Source organism: Botrytis fragariae (assembly GCF_013461495.1).
Source record: "Botrytis fragariae strain BVB16 chromosome Unknown tig00000037, whole genome shotgun sequence".
Classification (NCBI taxonomy): domain Eukaryota; kingdom Fungi; phylum Ascomycota; class Leotiomycetes; order Helotiales; family Sclerotiniaceae; genus Botrytis; species Botrytis fragariae.
In genome coordinates, this window is record NW_023500990.1 from 548,274 (window position 1) to 563,903 (window position 15,630).

The 15,630-nt window shown below is 42.9% G+C and overlaps 5 protein-coding genes across 5 annotated transcripts; 2 read left to right on the forward strand and 3 right to left on the reverse strand.

Annotated features, from left to right (window-relative positions):
* Nucleotides 1-1,630: 1,630 nt before the first annotated feature.
* Bfra_011508 (uncharacterized protein) lies at nucleotides 1,631-1,925 on the forward strand (the record flags this gene model as incomplete). Its single annotated transcript, XM_037341834.1, has 2 exons — nucleotides 1,631-1,709; nucleotides 1,762-1,925. The coding sequence occupies 2 exons, from the start codon at nucleotides 1,631-1,633 to the stop codon at nucleotides 1,923-1,925; spliced, it is 243 nt and encodes an 80-aa protein (XP_037194691.1).
* A 288-nt stretch (nucleotides 1,926-2,213) lies between these two features.
* Bfra_011509 (putative glycoside hydrolase family 3 protein) lies at nucleotides 2,214-5,336 on the forward strand (the record flags this gene model as incomplete). Its single annotated transcript, XM_037341835.1, has 9 exons — nucleotides 2,214-2,614; nucleotides 2,668-2,805; nucleotides 2,859-2,960; nucleotides 3,045-3,177; nucleotides 3,225-3,361; nucleotides 3,412-3,469; nucleotides 3,519-3,969; nucleotides 4,031-5,017; nucleotides 5,112-5,336. The coding sequence occupies exons 1-9, from the start codon at nucleotides 2,314-2,316 to the stop codon at nucleotides 5,334-5,336; spliced, it is 2,532 nt and encodes an 843-aa protein (XP_037194692.1). The 5' UTR covers nucleotides 2,214-2,313.
* A 540-nt stretch (nucleotides 5,337-5,876) lies between these two features.
* Nucleotides 5,877-10,297, reverse strand: Bfra_011510 (uncharacterized protein; the record flags this gene model as incomplete). Its single annotated transcript, XM_037341836.1, has 5 exons — nucleotides 5,877-7,054; nucleotides 7,139-7,160; nucleotides 8,054-8,347; nucleotides 8,402-10,126; nucleotides 10,181-10,297. The coding sequence occupies 5 exons, from the start codon at nucleotides 10,295-10,297 to the stop codon at nucleotides 5,877-5,879; spliced, it is 3,336 nt and encodes a 1,111-aa protein (XP_037194693.1).
* Nucleotides 10,298-11,307: 1,010 nt separating this feature from the next.
* Bfra_011511 (uncharacterized protein) lies at nucleotides 11,308-12,609 on the reverse strand (the record flags this gene model as incomplete). The annotated part of the gene is made up of 2 exons (XM_037341837.1): nucleotides 11,308-12,405; nucleotides 12,445-12,609. 2 exons carry the CDS (start codon nucleotides 12,607-12,609, stop codon nucleotides 11,308-11,310), a joined length of 1,263 nt encoding a protein of 420 aa, XP_037194694.1.
* A 1,216-nt stretch (nucleotides 12,610-13,825) lies between these two features.
* Bfra_011512ia (uncharacterized protein) lies at nucleotides 13,826-14,818 on the reverse strand (the record flags this gene model as incomplete). Its single annotated transcript, XM_037341838.1, has 1 exon — nucleotides 13,826-14,818. The coding sequence occupies one exon, from the start codon at nucleotides 14,816-14,818 to the stop codon at nucleotides 13,826-13,828; it is 993 nt and encodes a 330-aa protein (XP_037194695.1).
* Between the last annotated feature and the right edge of the window lie 812 nt (nucleotides 14,819-15,630).

Sequence of the window (15,630 nt, forward strand, 5' to 3'; positions counted from 1 at the left end):
ATGCCAAGAGTATGAGGAGAAGAAAATATTGTCAGCGAGGGTGAATTATTGAGAGCATGAAACTTGATGTCGACGAAGTGAGGGGAGGGTCTGAAATGATCGAAGAAAAATATCTTCGGGCGTCCAAAGACCGCGTGCGTGCTCGACATCTCGTCGGTGATATCTGAGCTTTTTACAATTCTTATCGACTTCATCGTGTATCGACAATAGATATACGTACCTCGTAGATGTAGGCATGAATATTCATCATGTTCTCTATCAGCATCACCTCAAAAGTATTGCTGCAACTTTGCTGCAATAATCCCTCGATGGATGATTCACAAAATGATGGAATTCACGACAGTCAACAGAATCCATTCCTTGCTCTTAGATGAATTCGAAGTCAGTTCGACGTCTAATCCACAAACGGGTGGGGCAAAAGAGTAAGAAATCTTTCATCTCTTCGCAAAATAGCGGGGTATAATTTCATCAAAAAAAGAAGCCAAAAAATCGAATGTCCTTGGAGAGACTCGAACTCTCGACCTTTGGATGGCTAAAGTGAATGTTAACAATCACCTCATATAGGAATATGAGACCAACGCTCTAACCAACTGAGCCACAAAGACTTATCATCGATTGAAGATGCATGAAAGTGCGTGGTTCTGCTTTATATTCAAGGCAAAGTGGGGTGTGAAGAGTTTTTCTTTTCTTCTCTTGTTTGTGTGGCTCACTGCATCCTGCACGAGTCGGGTTACATCCCGGCGGGGGTTGCTCCGCATGTAAGATCTAACAACCAAAGCTGTTTAATCACTCGGGTGTGTCTCCACCAATTGATGTTGAGACGACTTTCTGGTTGTCCGAAAAGCTTTGAGTGTTGGCATTTTTTTCCCCATTAACCGAATGCCGGAGTCTCGAGGGGTGATGTGATGCTATAAACTCTCAAGCTGGAAACTGTTGAAGAGCAAAAGAGGTTGAGGGTCCATATCAGGTACAACTTTGCTGCCCCACCCATTTCGTTGTGATTTCGAAATGTTGAACATCAAAGTATCTCAACTTTACTCATCAATATCATCAACAGCATTGTGGTTTGGTCGCGAAAAAACAAAAGACCTATTATTGCAAGACATAGCTTCCTATCGATTCAAGTTTCTTCGAGAAAAAGTAAGAGATTATCTAAAAATCAATCCTTACAAGCTAGAGGCATATTCTACCCTTCATTTTCATTACTAAGCGAGCAATTCCATCCCTTACATCTAAATGCCGAAGTACTATCATTATTATTCTATCTTGATTTGCTAGAAGCCTAATTTTTAAGTACTAGGCGTAAGGTTCTTTGACACGATCGAATTTTAAGATGCAGGTCAAGTAGTCGGCAAAATCGAAGTCACCACTGCTTGACATGCTGCCTTTGGTTTTCCTCACGTGTTTCAATCTTGACCAGTTATTTGGTTCCATGGACGGCTCAATACCGGTTCACATTCTGTCATCTTATTATCTGCGCCTCCAAACGCTCGCCGCTGCGCCGTTCGTTCTTGGCCTCAACAGTACGACACATGACTTAGGAAAGTTTCCTTTTCTCGTGATGGTCATGGGAGAATACCCAAAATGAACTCAAATGAAATGACCAACCACATCTACGGTACTTTACCCGATGTCAACCCTGCCTAATTATGCATGTATTGGATGCACAAACACAAATGACCATCAAAATTGTACCACTACCCCGCCAAGTGAGGGGAAGTCGATTCACTATTCGGAACCATGATACCTTGCAATACCTAGGTAAGAACAACTCGTCCCAAGTGTTCGTCGGTCACACTCTCGGACCGATTGTATATGCATGTCGAGTGTTCTTGTTGGTGCACATTCGGAGCAGCTCGTCCCTCGAGCCATTCATAGGGACAGGAACAAAGTCATTCCTAGCCTCCGAAGCTAGGCCCCAGTAACCCCAGACTTTTGGGTCCAGCCATCGGGTATATACAAGGAAATTTTACTTTAATTTGATAATCTGGGGAAGAGCTGTATGAGTTCATACTTTTCCAATTTGACACGGAAACGTGCAGATGAAGCTATGGCTAGGCTAGTCTAGATTACCCGAGCCATATGCATGATGCCGTGTGAAATTACCACGCTGCACGAAAGTCCAATTACGATATGATTCATATGCGGAGGAGATTTTTGGTTACCCTCAGTATTCACTATGACACTTGTGATTTCCCTCTCAGCTCAATACAAATCCCTACCGTTTTTCTCTTAAAGAGGAAGGAGGGAGCCCACAATTTTCTATTTTCTCTCTTTCATCTCTAGAAAGCTTCTCGAGCAGTTGCTACGAAAATGAAGCTCTTAGTATTAATCACATCAGCTGCATCTTTTGCGACCTCTGCGTTTGCTCAAAATGATGGAGATTTCTCTCCTCCTAGTTATCCATCTCCATGGATGAATGGCAATGGTGATTGGGCAGATGCATACGCCAAAGCAAAGAAATTTGTTAGCCAGCTCACTCTCCTTGAGAAAGTTAACCTTACCACCGGTGTTGGTTGGGAGGGCGAATCTTGCGTAGGAAATACTGGTACAATTCCACGATTGGGTTTCCCGGGACTTTGCCTACAAGATTCTCCTCTCGGCATTCGATTTAGTCAGTTCCCTTGCAACATGAAGACTATATAATGACTGACGCGTGATGACTAGCCGATCAGAATTCCGCTTTCCCTGCTGGAATGAATGCTGCTGCAACATGGAGTTATGACTTGATTAATGCTCGAGGTATTGCGATGGGCCGAGAACATCGGGGAAAGGGTATCGATGTTCAATTGGGTCCTGTAGCTGGTAAGTGATTTGTCAAATTCCATTCAATGCTGAATCTAATTAGTCTAAAATAGGTCCAATTGGCAGAGCACCAGAAGGTGGAAGAAATTGGGAAGGTTTCAGCCCAGACCCTGTTCTTACAGGAGTTAGCATGATGGCAACAATCGAAGGAATTCGTAAGACTACTCATTCCTTTTAACAACTTTCTGTCTTCCAAAATTCCAATACGAGGATGACTGCTGACAACTTCTCTGTTGCAGAGGATGCTGGAGTCGTCGCTTGCGCTAAACATTACATCATGAATGAGCAAGAACATTTCAGAGAACCTAGCAATGGAAATGCTGCATTGTCCGCAAACGTAGATGATAAGACCATGCATGAACTTTATTTATGGTGAGTATCAAATATCTCGCCGCGGGATATAGTTAAAGATTGTACAGGCCATTCGCAGATGCTGTTCGCGCAGGAGCTGGTGCCGTTATGTGTTCATACAATCGAATTAATCAAAGTTATGGATCAGAGAATAGTTGGACCCTCAATTATTTGTTGAAAAATGAATTGGACTTCCAAGGATTTGGTATGTACTTCGAATTGTTGGCATAAGTATAGGCTAACAGCACTTGCTAGTTGTGAGTGATTGGTGGGCACAGCATTCTGGAGTTGCTAGTGCATTAGCCGGACTAGAGTAGGTTTCCTCCATCTTCGCAAAAGTAACATGAGCTAATTAGTCTCAGCATGACAATGGCTGGAGATCAAAATCTTGCTTCAGGTAACACTTACTGGGGTACTAACTTGACCAACGCTGTATTAAATGGAACCATTCCGCAATGGCGTCTTGATGATATGGTTGTTCGAATTATGTCTGCATACTACAAAGTTGGCAGGGATACAGCCAAGGTTCCAGTGAACTTCAATTCTTGGAATCTCAGTACCTATGGTTATCAACATCCCCAGGCTAACGAAGACTTCACCCAAATCAACCAACATGTTAATGTGCAGGGTGATCATGCTCCGCTCATCCGCGAAATTGGTGCCAAGTCAACCGTTCTATTGAAGAACACCAAAGGTGCATTGCCATTGAAAACTCCAAAGACCTTGGCTATTATTGGAGAAGATGCCCATGACAATCCAGGTGGCCCGAATGCTTGTGGAGATCGAGGTTGCAATATTGGCACACTTGCAATGGTACGTGTTCCCTTTTAAAACCTGATCGATAGAATCCACTAACCGCTGTTCTTTACTTCAGGGTTGGGGTTCTGGCACTGCAAACTTTCCTTATCTGATATCTCCGGTTACAGCATTGAAAGCCAAAGCAGGAGAAGTATATGGCCATAGCTCCACCACCGTCAGAAATGTCAGCGACAATTACGATTTCGCCGCCATCACTGCAGCCGCAACAGGTGCTGATGTCGCACTAGTCTTCGCTAATGCAAATGGCGGAGAAGCTTTCATTACAGTCGACGGTAACCAAGGAGACAGAAATAATCTAACATTATGGGGTAATGGAGATGCTGTTATCGATCTTGTTGCATCCATCAACAAAAACACGATCATTGTCCTTCACACAATCGGAGCTGTTATTATTGAAGCATACAAGAATCATCCCAATGTAACCGCCATTCTGTGGGCTGGTCTACCTGGTCAAGAATCCGGAAATTCAATTACAGATGTCTTATACGGTGAAGTAAACCCACAAGCAAAATCCATCTTCACATGGGGAAAATCTCGCGAAGATTGGGGTGTAGATGTCGATTACACCATCTCCTCTCCAGATCCACAACAGAACTACAAGGAAGGTGTATTCATCGACTACCGTCACTTCGATGCCAAGAATATCGAACCGTCCTACGAATTCGGTTTCGGTCTTTCATATACCACATTCTCATACTCTGATTTGCGCATCCAAAGCAAACACGCTCGCCCTTACACACCCACCAAAGGACAAACATCATCAGCTCCAACATTTGGCAAAATCAATTACAATGCATCAGCTGCACAATTCCCACCGGGATTTCACAAGGTTAATCTTTATGTGTATCCTTATCTTGATGGTCCTGTGGTCGCAAATCAAAGTGATCAAGCCCCTCCTCATTCAAAGGATAGCACCCCACAGCCTCTTCTCGCTGCCGGTGGTGAACCGGGTGGTAATCCAGGTTTGTATGATGTGCTTTACACTGTTACTGCTACAATCAAGAATACGGGCAAGATTGCTGGAACCGAAATTCCCCAACTTGTAAGCTTCCCCCTCTTCTTTCATCCATCTCTTTCCCCATTCTATCTCCTTCTCCTCCCACATCACCACAAAACCCACTAACCCCACCACTTAGTACATATCCCTCGGCGGTCCTACAGACCCGAAAATCGTTCTCCGCGGCTTCGACGACATGGAGCTCGAACCCTACGAATCCGATACCTTCAAATACGGTATCACGAGACGTGATATCAGTAATTGGGATTCGGTAACCCAAAACTGGTTTATTAGCGAGTATCCCAAGACAGTGTATGTAGGGAGCTCGAGTAGGAATTTGGTGCTTAGTGGAACGTTGCAGTAAGGTAAAGAGGGTTATTTGAGGGGGTAGGGTGTTGAGTGGTGGGTTTATTGGGGAGAATGCTGGTGTGCAGGGTAATTGATACATGAATTAATCTACTTGATGATTGCATCTTTTGAGGTTGATGAGTGATATGGTGAAGAAATTGTGTGCGCTTATAGTTGATCGACCTGGCGTGAGTTGTACGTGGTGACAAATGAGTCACTTCTTGAGCTTCGAATGAAGCACAAAAGTTATCTTGTAGTGTTGAAGCTATCTACATAAGTACCAATAAGACGGATAAATCGTGATCCAGCTGGTCCTATGCACCACCCAGTTTTCTCCAGTCACTGATGTCACAGCACTTTGTCAGCAGAAGACACAATTATTAATATTTCCAACGCTATTATTGTTTTCTATTTACTAGCTCAACAATCATTATTGACGCGAACTTCAAGCATGAATCCCTCTGAAGATCTCATCCTAGACCTAGTTCATAACTCGCTGGCCTATACAGGCGTTTTGAGAACCAAACATCCACTCTCTTCTGCCTTTTCTTTGCTTCTAAGGTCTTGCCTCCGGACGTCTATCTCCAGCTCCGCGAAATCTTCGTTGCAGAAGATAAAAAATCCATGGCACAAAACTATAAAGAAACCAAACCCGAAGCAAAAAGAATAAACAATCTCGCACTATCTTATTGGCATTCCGGAAGCGTGTAACGTAAGCTTGTTTACTGTCATGAACAACTTCATACCCATCGCCTACTTCCACCGCTCGCATAGATTCGCTCCGTCTTTGTTTGAGGAATTCTTCATTCATACTTTCATAGCTAATATCACGAAGGCCCGCCGTAGCCTCCTGAAAGACTTCTCTCATATACTGGTAGCTGGGGCGGAGTACTTCTTTCGCCGCAACGAGGGATTGATCGTAAATTCCTGGTATTAATTGGGCTTTTGCTGTCACAGCTGATTCCATATACCGGTAGCAAGTGAGAAATACTCCTGCTGTCCAACCGGGACATTGAAGAATAATTCCTGGTATTAATCGAGCAGTCGTGGAGACAGCTGGTATCTGTATGACCAACACAAGCAGCAATAGAAGAGCCGCATGAGTCCATCTGAAACGAGCACATAGATCTCCTACCATCTCTTTGAATATTATAATGAATTCCGTAGAAGTAGAACTGATTCTCCTTTTCCATCCCAAATAGAATTTTTGGTCTCCTTTATAAACCTCTATTTTATCGTCGGACTTTCTTTCCAGGTTGGCCCTCATGGCTTTCAAGTTGAAAGGCTTGTTACACCATGCCGAGAGATAGATAGTGCATTCTCTGAGTTGACAATCTGAAGAAATGTTCGGAATACCAGTGATACTTTGGGCCTCTCTAGGTTTGTGAAATTTGACTCCGCATCCCAAACCTGCAATAGAACCACGGTATAGATAATAGAAAGCGATGAGAAGGAAAATTGACAACGTTTCGACGGCAAGATAAAGAAGTTTCCAGGGACCGACGAGTTTATAGAGCGTAATGTAAGGTTTCAAGATGAATCTGTGTAAAATCGAAAAGATAGATTTTATCAACCACATAAGATTGGATGGACTCGAGAGCAGGGATGTTTGCATTAGTACCATGAATCCGAGTACCATCGTGATGATTTGTGAAAGCTCAAATGGGAACGGAGAAATTGTACTCTGAATACTGAGTGAGGCAACCGTTTCCGCAATTTCTTTATTGCTGAATTCTGAGGGGTCACTATTGACTAATAGTTAGCCTGATGAATGTCTTGGTGATAATTTATTCTCTTCTGGGCACAATGGAAACATACCAGACAGCTTGTTCAGCCAGTCCTATGAAGACAGCCCAGAAGGAAGGCTTGGGGCACTCAGTTAGTTCGGCCATCGTGCAGCTTAGACTTGGCGTTTGAGAGGATTAAGCGATGATGACTATTTCGAATAGGAACGGAGTATTTAATGTATATTCTACCAAAAGTGATTGTGAATGGTTGAGATGAGAAGAATTGATCAATTATTGTTCACGAGTTTAAGCAAAAGAAGATTTGGACTGTAATATGTATTTTTTGGGAGAAGGTAGTTCCTTCCTTTTATGCTATTTAGATACATATACATGTATGATTCCTGCCGCTTTTTAGGAATCAAACGAAAATTCAACAGGAAAGAACCAACAAAACTGAGAGGTAGGAAGAAGAAATCATTCCTACCTTGTGTAAACTGAGGGCTGCCATGAAAGATCTACCAACAGACATATGCCCATGCTACCAGACTTCCTCATAATGACTACACAAAGTCTTATTGCCCCAGATGCCTTTGCAAAACATATTCACCGCAATACATACACCAATTTTGTACAGTATTATCCTTTCTACGTCCCAGTCCGTTCCACAAGTCAAATACCACCACCAAATTTCACCACTTTCCAACACTCATCTCCTTTATGTCCAAAATGCCTTCATACCCTAACACCATTACAAGATCCCTATTAATTGCAGAATGATTTTATTGAGTCCCTTCGACATAACTCGTCATTACTTTTGCGATCCATAGCCAGTTCCCAGCCCCCATAATCAAGCCCGCGACAGCTTCTCGACCCGAACTCCCATATAGTCATTAGCATCCTATCTTGGGGTAGTTAGGTTATTCTGCCATTGATTCCATTGAATTCGTAGCATTCGTTGCCTGCTAAGTCTAGCAGGTGCTGAGCCATTGCGCTTAGTGGCAGTAACTCTCGAAACGTATGATCTAATGCGGGAAACAGGAGCATTTGAAGGGCTTGGGCTTTGTTGCTGGGGTTGATGTGGAGTATACTGGTGGACAGGGTAGCCGCCGTCGTTGACATCATGATCGAAATATTCTTGTCCAGCATAAGCCTGCGTGTATTGGCATCGTCCATCTTGGTCATAGTACACGCCATCGTGACCAACATATCCGGCAGCTGGCTCCTCCCACATTTCTTCACCGGCAGAATCGTCCGGTGTGGGTTCAAAAACAATTGAAGGCGCCGGAGTACCGCGAGTGATCTGCATTTCATTTAGCAAGAATTCTTCACAATAGTCAAGCAATGATGAACCTACCTGGGTAATTGGGCGAACACGCTTTCTACTGTGTTCTTCCTCACATTCCTCGTCTTCTTCGTATGTGCCATAGGTGCGTTTTCGGCCATACTCATCATCAGATTCTTCGTTCTCTTCGAAGTCCTTGATAATGTGGGTTGAAGGACGGCGATGTGGTGAAATCTCTTGCGAGAGACCACTAACTGTCTCGGCCCACTTCTTCAATGCAGCCTCGTTTCTTCCTGTCTGCATAATTTCATCTATTGTATCTTTCTGCTTCTTCTCAAAATCTAGATCCAACTTCTTTCTGGCCCATGCTTTCTTGATTGGGTCGCTGGAATGCAAGGGGTACATGCGGCCTGGATCGTTCTCGTATTCCATATAATTGACGTAGCTGTTTTGATTCACTTGTCGATCTGGAACAATCTGGACTGAAGCATTAAGATGGGGGTTAGTTAGAGGATATGCTGGCTGTTGGAAGTCTTGGATGCTGTCATCAACATGTTCCTGTCCTTCGAGAATGTTGGGTCCAGTAGTGATTGGCTCTTCTTGGCCATTGGGTGTCACGAAGTTAGACTGATCCTGAGGAAGATTTGTATCTGGCTCTAGAGTTTTCTGCTGTTGAAAATTAACTGACTGCTCTACTTGAGCAATTTCTCCTTCTTCGATTATTTCAGTTTGACCATTTGAGACGGTATCATCGTCATTTTTCTTAGCATTAGCCACGAGCTTTGTCCTTTCTTGGCATTGAGAATTCCATGGTTGCCGTGATTCAGGGATGTTGGTTTCCTCGTGGGACTCTAGCTGGCCATCTGCGATTGGAGAACTGTGAATCTCTCTAGAATCAGTCACGAGATCTGGATTTCCTTCGTTCTGGAAGTCATGTGGTCCTTGAGCTTGAGCAAAAATTTCTTCCGCACTCACTTGCTCTTGCCCATTTGGAACTACAACATCATCAACTTGTGCAATATGTGCATTGAGCTGTACAATATTCTGGCCGACGTGGTCCATTCGTTGCTGATACATCATCTTATATGCGTCAGCCAACACTTGTTCTTCGGTCATGTTATTTGCGTCAGCCAAAATTCCCTCTTGGGTCATACTAGTTGTTGTTTGATAGATGAAAGGAGCAGCTGCTGGTGCTTGCTGGGCTACCGCGAGTGCATACTCAAGTTCTCGGATTCGGTTAGCCTGGTCATTGACTAGATCTTTCGTCTTATCATGAACGTACTCAAGTTGCTTTTGTCTAAGCAATGTCCAGCGAATATGTTCTTCAACGACCAGCTTTTGAGGTACTGCAGCCAGCGAGCTTTGTTTTGAATGCCATTTATCTATGATGGCAACTGCTTCGTTTTTGAGTTCCGTAAACTCAACCAAATACTCTCTGTCCAGAAGTGCCTGAATCCTGGTAATTTCTTTCAGGCGTCTGAAATACAGTGTTCTCTCCTTGTTGAGAGCTTCACGTTTAAGTATCTTCGAAGGATCATGTGGACGGTTGATAACTTCATCATAGAGAGTCATAATCCGTCTAAAACAGCTGTCTTCCTTCCTCATCTTTCTCTCATATTGTTCTTGTAAATTGGTGAGACAGTCCTCAATCACCATAAGCATCTCATACTCAGAATCATCCACATCGTAAGGGGCTGGTTCCCGATAATTGAAATTCTGGATTTCATCTCGGAGGAAAAGTGTTGGAAGATCTGGATAGTGGTCTTTGTCTGGATTGGCAAGGTATGGATGTGTTTCCTGTAAAGCAGTTAGGAAAAATGATATATCTCCAGGGAGTGCGGGAAAACTTACAATGCATCTAACCTCTTGATCCTCTAAGGCGTCCTCGAATAACTCCTCAGGAGTATCGAAGAATATATCTTCATCAGTTTGTGCGGCGGCGTCTCTCAGTTGAAGAGAAGTAGACATTGTGACAATCGATGTATTATATCGTCGGTGGTGTGTTGAACTCGACAAGTATCTTGTTAGATATTGTGAAGAGATGTTGTGTTCAAGTGTTGGAATCGTAAAGTAAGTTTTCTCTATTATCAAGTCGAATTAATGTCAAGAAAGTTATTGTAAAGAATCAGAATCAAATTGGTGCAAAGAAATACCTTTAAGCTAGATGGAAGATCATGCTTCAATACGGTCCTATATATAGTACAGCGACGCTGGCTGTTTGTGAGTGATTAGCGACAATGAAAATGCCGTATTATTCAACATGGTCCATTTGATAATCATTCTATTTGCCTCTCGAGCATACGGCAAGGTTCCGTATTGGTTAGGACTTATCATGGTGATGGTTAGCCATGTGATTCACCGTTAGTTCTTCTACAGCAGTCAGACTTTTCGTTGACACAGCTGTAGATGATGTTACTGATTGGGACAGGTGTATGGTATAATGTGAAAATTGAGCAACAACTAACAAATGGTAGAGAGCTAATATCTAGGATGAACTCGGAATATAAACGAGGAAAGACTCCGGCGGTTGTGAGATCCTACACGTGGAAACCCTTGGACTGCCAAGCGGAACCTATTTGCATTCAAATTCTCAAAAGGATAAACGTTGAAGCAGTAGTTCCGTGTTTCCAGTCCATGTCACCCGGCGTATGTATATAAAAGTAAGTCATATTTCCGTGTAGTGTATAAATTGGAAAGCTTGCTCTGCTTCTTGATAAAATGTTTTTCCTGGGGGGAGGGGGGGGGGAGGATTGGCATGAGTGCCTGAATCCAAAACCATTCTTGTTCATATGACATGCAATGATAGACTCAAGTACATTGCAGGTCTGACTATGGCAGACAGAAAGGAAATAAGATCTTGAAAGAATCGGTTGTGGTGTCAATGAAAAAAAAGACAATTTATCGTATAATATTCTTGAGTATCTCATCTATCTATCGTTAAGGAAATACATCAACCATATCCATCATTTATCACACCGCTAGTAGTTGCGCGCACGCTTTGCTGTTCTCTCTTCCATCTCGCGATCCTCATACTCCTCAAGTCTACGCTTATAAACTGAAGGCTCCCATGTTCTAGTCATTCTGTTGAATACCTCTCCTTGCATTGCATTCATCTCCAGCTCATCACTCCAGTTTATTTGATCACTCAATCTCATCTTGAGTAGATCAACGCCTTGATTCAAATCATCTGCCCTATTTCTGGCCTCCAACAGGTCTCTTCTGACCGATGTCAACTCTCCTCTTGCCATATCCAGACTTCTCAGCAACCCGCTGCAGTTCTCTCGCGCAATATCTCGTCGACTTCTTTCGAGAATAATCACTTCACGGTGAACCCCGATATGGGCTTGAAGATTTCGAACTCGAAGTCGTTCGTTGTTTCGTTCTTCGATCGCACGATTGATGGTCTGATTGCGTTCTCCCAACACACCGTCTCTCAATCTTCGAAGATGGTTATAACCTTCTTGAAATCGATCTAAATGGGTCTGAAGTAACTCGTTATCGGCTTGAAAAACAATCAATGTGCCTTCCAATATCGCCTTCTCTCTCAATGCATCCTGGAGACGTCGTTGTGTATCTGAGTTGTTCGCCCGCATCTGTTGTTCGGCCAATTCGTCTTCGCTCTCTCTACGTTCCCTCTTCCATTCTTGTGAGATTGCCCGCGCTTCCTTTGAAAGCTTTGATACGGTGTCGATATATTCATTCTCAAGACGTTCCTTTGTCCGAGAACACTCATTAATTCTCTCCAAGACCAAATCTCTCTTTCTCTTATAATCAGAGCCAGTATAGATATTATCCGGCTCGTATAAGGTTTCTCCAACAGCCCAAAGCTTTTGGAGCGTCATATTGATCGTATGGTCTTCTACCTCGATGTCACGCTCATGAGTCTCATGCAAGTTCGAAAGTTTTGCGCATATGGCCTGAAGTTGAATGTATTCCGGATCATCATTACCAAGATTTTCTTCTGTAACAAAGGTGTCGATATCGTTACGGAGAGTGGCTGTAGGTAGTACAGGCCAATAATTCCGTTCTGGATTGTTGACAAATCTGTTGGTCTTTTTCTCTGTTAGGAAGGATAACTTTCATAGAGGTAAGATCAAATGAATTAGATTACTCACAGCCAAACCGATACGAAGATTCTGGTTCTTGAGAGCATCAAAATATTCTTCAATTTCTTGGTGTGGTAAGTCGGCGGGTGCATCGTACCATGTATCTTCGTCGCCGAAAATGTGATCAGGGTGGTAAGGAGATTTTAACATGTCGGAAAAGGTTGAGGAAACCATCGTGAAGATTACCAGATTGTTCTGGATTGTATGAAGTCTCTTGCAGAGATGGTTGTGGGTAATCAAATCAAAAAGGTTGTAGTCGGGTATGAGGATTGTTTAACCAACGGTACTGTACCAAGGTCTGGAATTCAATTTAGCGTGGTTAATTTTATAGTATTTCGCTTCACCAATAAGAAATAAACAGCAGTTCCATTGTGGGCTAGCGTGATGTGACTCGCGTATTTCAGGAGGACTGTTTGGAGTGAACGGGCACAGTGCATGGACCGATAAGTGAGAGTAAAGACAGAATGGCAAAAAATTCAAAATTAAAGACTGATTCACTTGCTTGGGAGAGTTGATGGCACTAAGAGGGCCCGATGGTGGCAGATTAGAGATCAGCCTTGTGGTATCACATCTAGGAATTTTGCAAGTGGTGAGATAGTATTTGTATCCATTGTTGCTTTGGTTCCGAGCAGATATCTCACTAATAAATTTGAATGTGGGAAAGGTATGTAGTTGTAGATGTTTAAATCTAAAGATTCATATGTATCCTAGATTGTTTGCTTTCTCAGATTTTGTGAGCTACAGCAAACGTGGGAATCCTCTAGATCACCGGGTATAACCTGGATTATTTGCCCTAGATGTAAAAGAGATTGTGCCTGATCGAATTGTTGTTCATGAGACCTGCTTCTATCGGCCTATTCAAACAACGGCAGAAGATCACTGCATTGCTACATTGGATACCGATGTCATCAACATCATATTTCATCGCAATATCATTCTATCTACGATTCTACATTACTCTCATAAACGCCAAGAAACTCAGAATAATCTGAAATTATGTGAGTGAAGAGATGAAACACCTATCACGAAGGAAAGGATACGAAAGAAGAAAACATTACTCTCTACGCCACCACATTGACGGCTATTCCTGAGTGATTCTATTAGTTAAGCTGGCCTGTAAAAAGTCATGAAATTATCATCTGTCCATTTTTTGTGTATGAATACCCCGAATAAGGAAGGTGAGAGATGCGCCAATGACACTGCAGCTTATCGAAAAGATCACAAGAATCTCGCCCCTGTACTTCATTAACATCATCGTGGCCTATGGTATTCAACGGAGAAACAAAATGAAGCCTACTAGTAATCTAATCAGTTCTCTTATTCCCCAAACACCAAAAGCAAAAGACTCACACCAAGTGCACACGCGCACCCAGAATCAGAATCCCAACTCTCATTGCTCTGCCTCCAAATTTCTTTGCAAATCTCTCCAGTATGGAATGCAAACTTTGTAATCGCGCATGCTAGAACATCTTCCGCAAGGAGTCTTACGATCGCAGTTTTTTTTCATCTGTACACATGAGGCACAGCGAGGGGGCTGCTTGGCTCCAAAATTCGATCTGCCAGAGGATGAAAACACCGTCTTCGCACGCTTGAGAGGAGGCATTGATGAGCTGGAATGCGACGGCTCTCTTGGCCATGCCAGATTGCCAGTTTTATCAGCATTCTGGTTTGGTACAGTATTGTGTAGTGATGCATCATCGAATCGCTGCTCGGTACATGCCGGTGGTAGTGAGGCGCGTTTGTTGTTCTTAATAAGACTCGGGACCCATTTCTTTGAGTGAGTCTTACGCCTAGGGAGTTGAAGTTCTTGCTGATCTTGTACCTTCGATTCCTCCTTTGGCGGAGAAGGCGGCATTTGATAGCCCATCTCTATAAAGTACTTGGTCATAGTCGTTTCCTTTGGGAGGGCGTTGACTGCTTGAAGCCAGCGTTCCTCATCTTCTGCCTCTTCTTCTGCGGTAAGCTGATGAGATATAACCCCACAATCTTCATTATAGTCGCTATCTTTTCTGTCATCAACATCCATAGCCATCTCCCCATCCGTTTCAGCATTCGTATCATTGTCGATATTACCAATTCTAGCACTTCTTCTCAGTCTCTGGATTACTCTTGGTACATCCGTATGTAGTTTTTTAATTTGGTCGTTGAAGCTAGTGAAAGAATCACGAATAAATTGAATGTGCTCCTCGGCCACCACTGCCGGATATTTCTGGCTAACTAACTGCTCAAGAAATTCACCTCGTCGATATTCGGTTTTGGCTTGATTGGCTGCTGAGGATGCGGTGAGGGATTCAAATCGAGGTAGCACTTCTGATAGTCTGTGTATGGCGTTGCTGGGTTGGTCTGTCGGCTGACTAGGCATACGGCTGGAGGATTGCTTCATTTTAAGGAAAGAGGGGTAACATGCGCTTATTCGATTTTTGATAGGCAAGGTTCGATTTATGGCACAAAAATATGTCTGAACGCAGCCTTGTGAAATAGCAAAGGTGCGAAAGCGCGTTGTTGTGGAGGTTATTGTGAATGTTTATTGGGAGTTATTTAAGTTAGTTCGACGCGTTGAACATATTCACTTTCAAATCAAATTTTCTGGGAACAATGAAAATACTTCACTGTAGCAGACCGCCAAAGAGAAACACGATATTCTCAAGCAGAAATGACTTGCTCGTATCTTCTAATACAGCAATATATGGTTTATAAACAAAGCAGTGTGTCTCCTTGGATAATGCACATAAAGCGATCAAGCATCGGGTAGATTTGGTGATAGCCTCGTTGATATCGTCCCATACACGCTGACGACCCGATTTAAATTTCGGTAAAATTTCTTAGATATCAATTTATAGAACGCCATTATATCGCGTGATGAGATTCAAAATCTGAATCCTCGCTCTTGCGCTATCTAGGCAAGCGTTCATGATTCACTTCAGAAAGATAGAGTCTCATATCGGCCTCGAAATCCCCAACTGACTTAGGTATCAATTTTACTACAAAAGTCTATGCACCGAATCGAAATTTGGAAGTGTTTTTTGGGATGTCGTAATCAGAAATTCATAGCATTAAAGCACTAAACTAGTGTCGCTAACCCTTTAACTAAAATAACTGTAAGTGCGAGTAACACCAACACTCTTCTTGAAAGAAATTTTGAATCAACCTTCAAAGAATGTTGCCAAAGCAAATAAACCTAGACCATAATTGTGA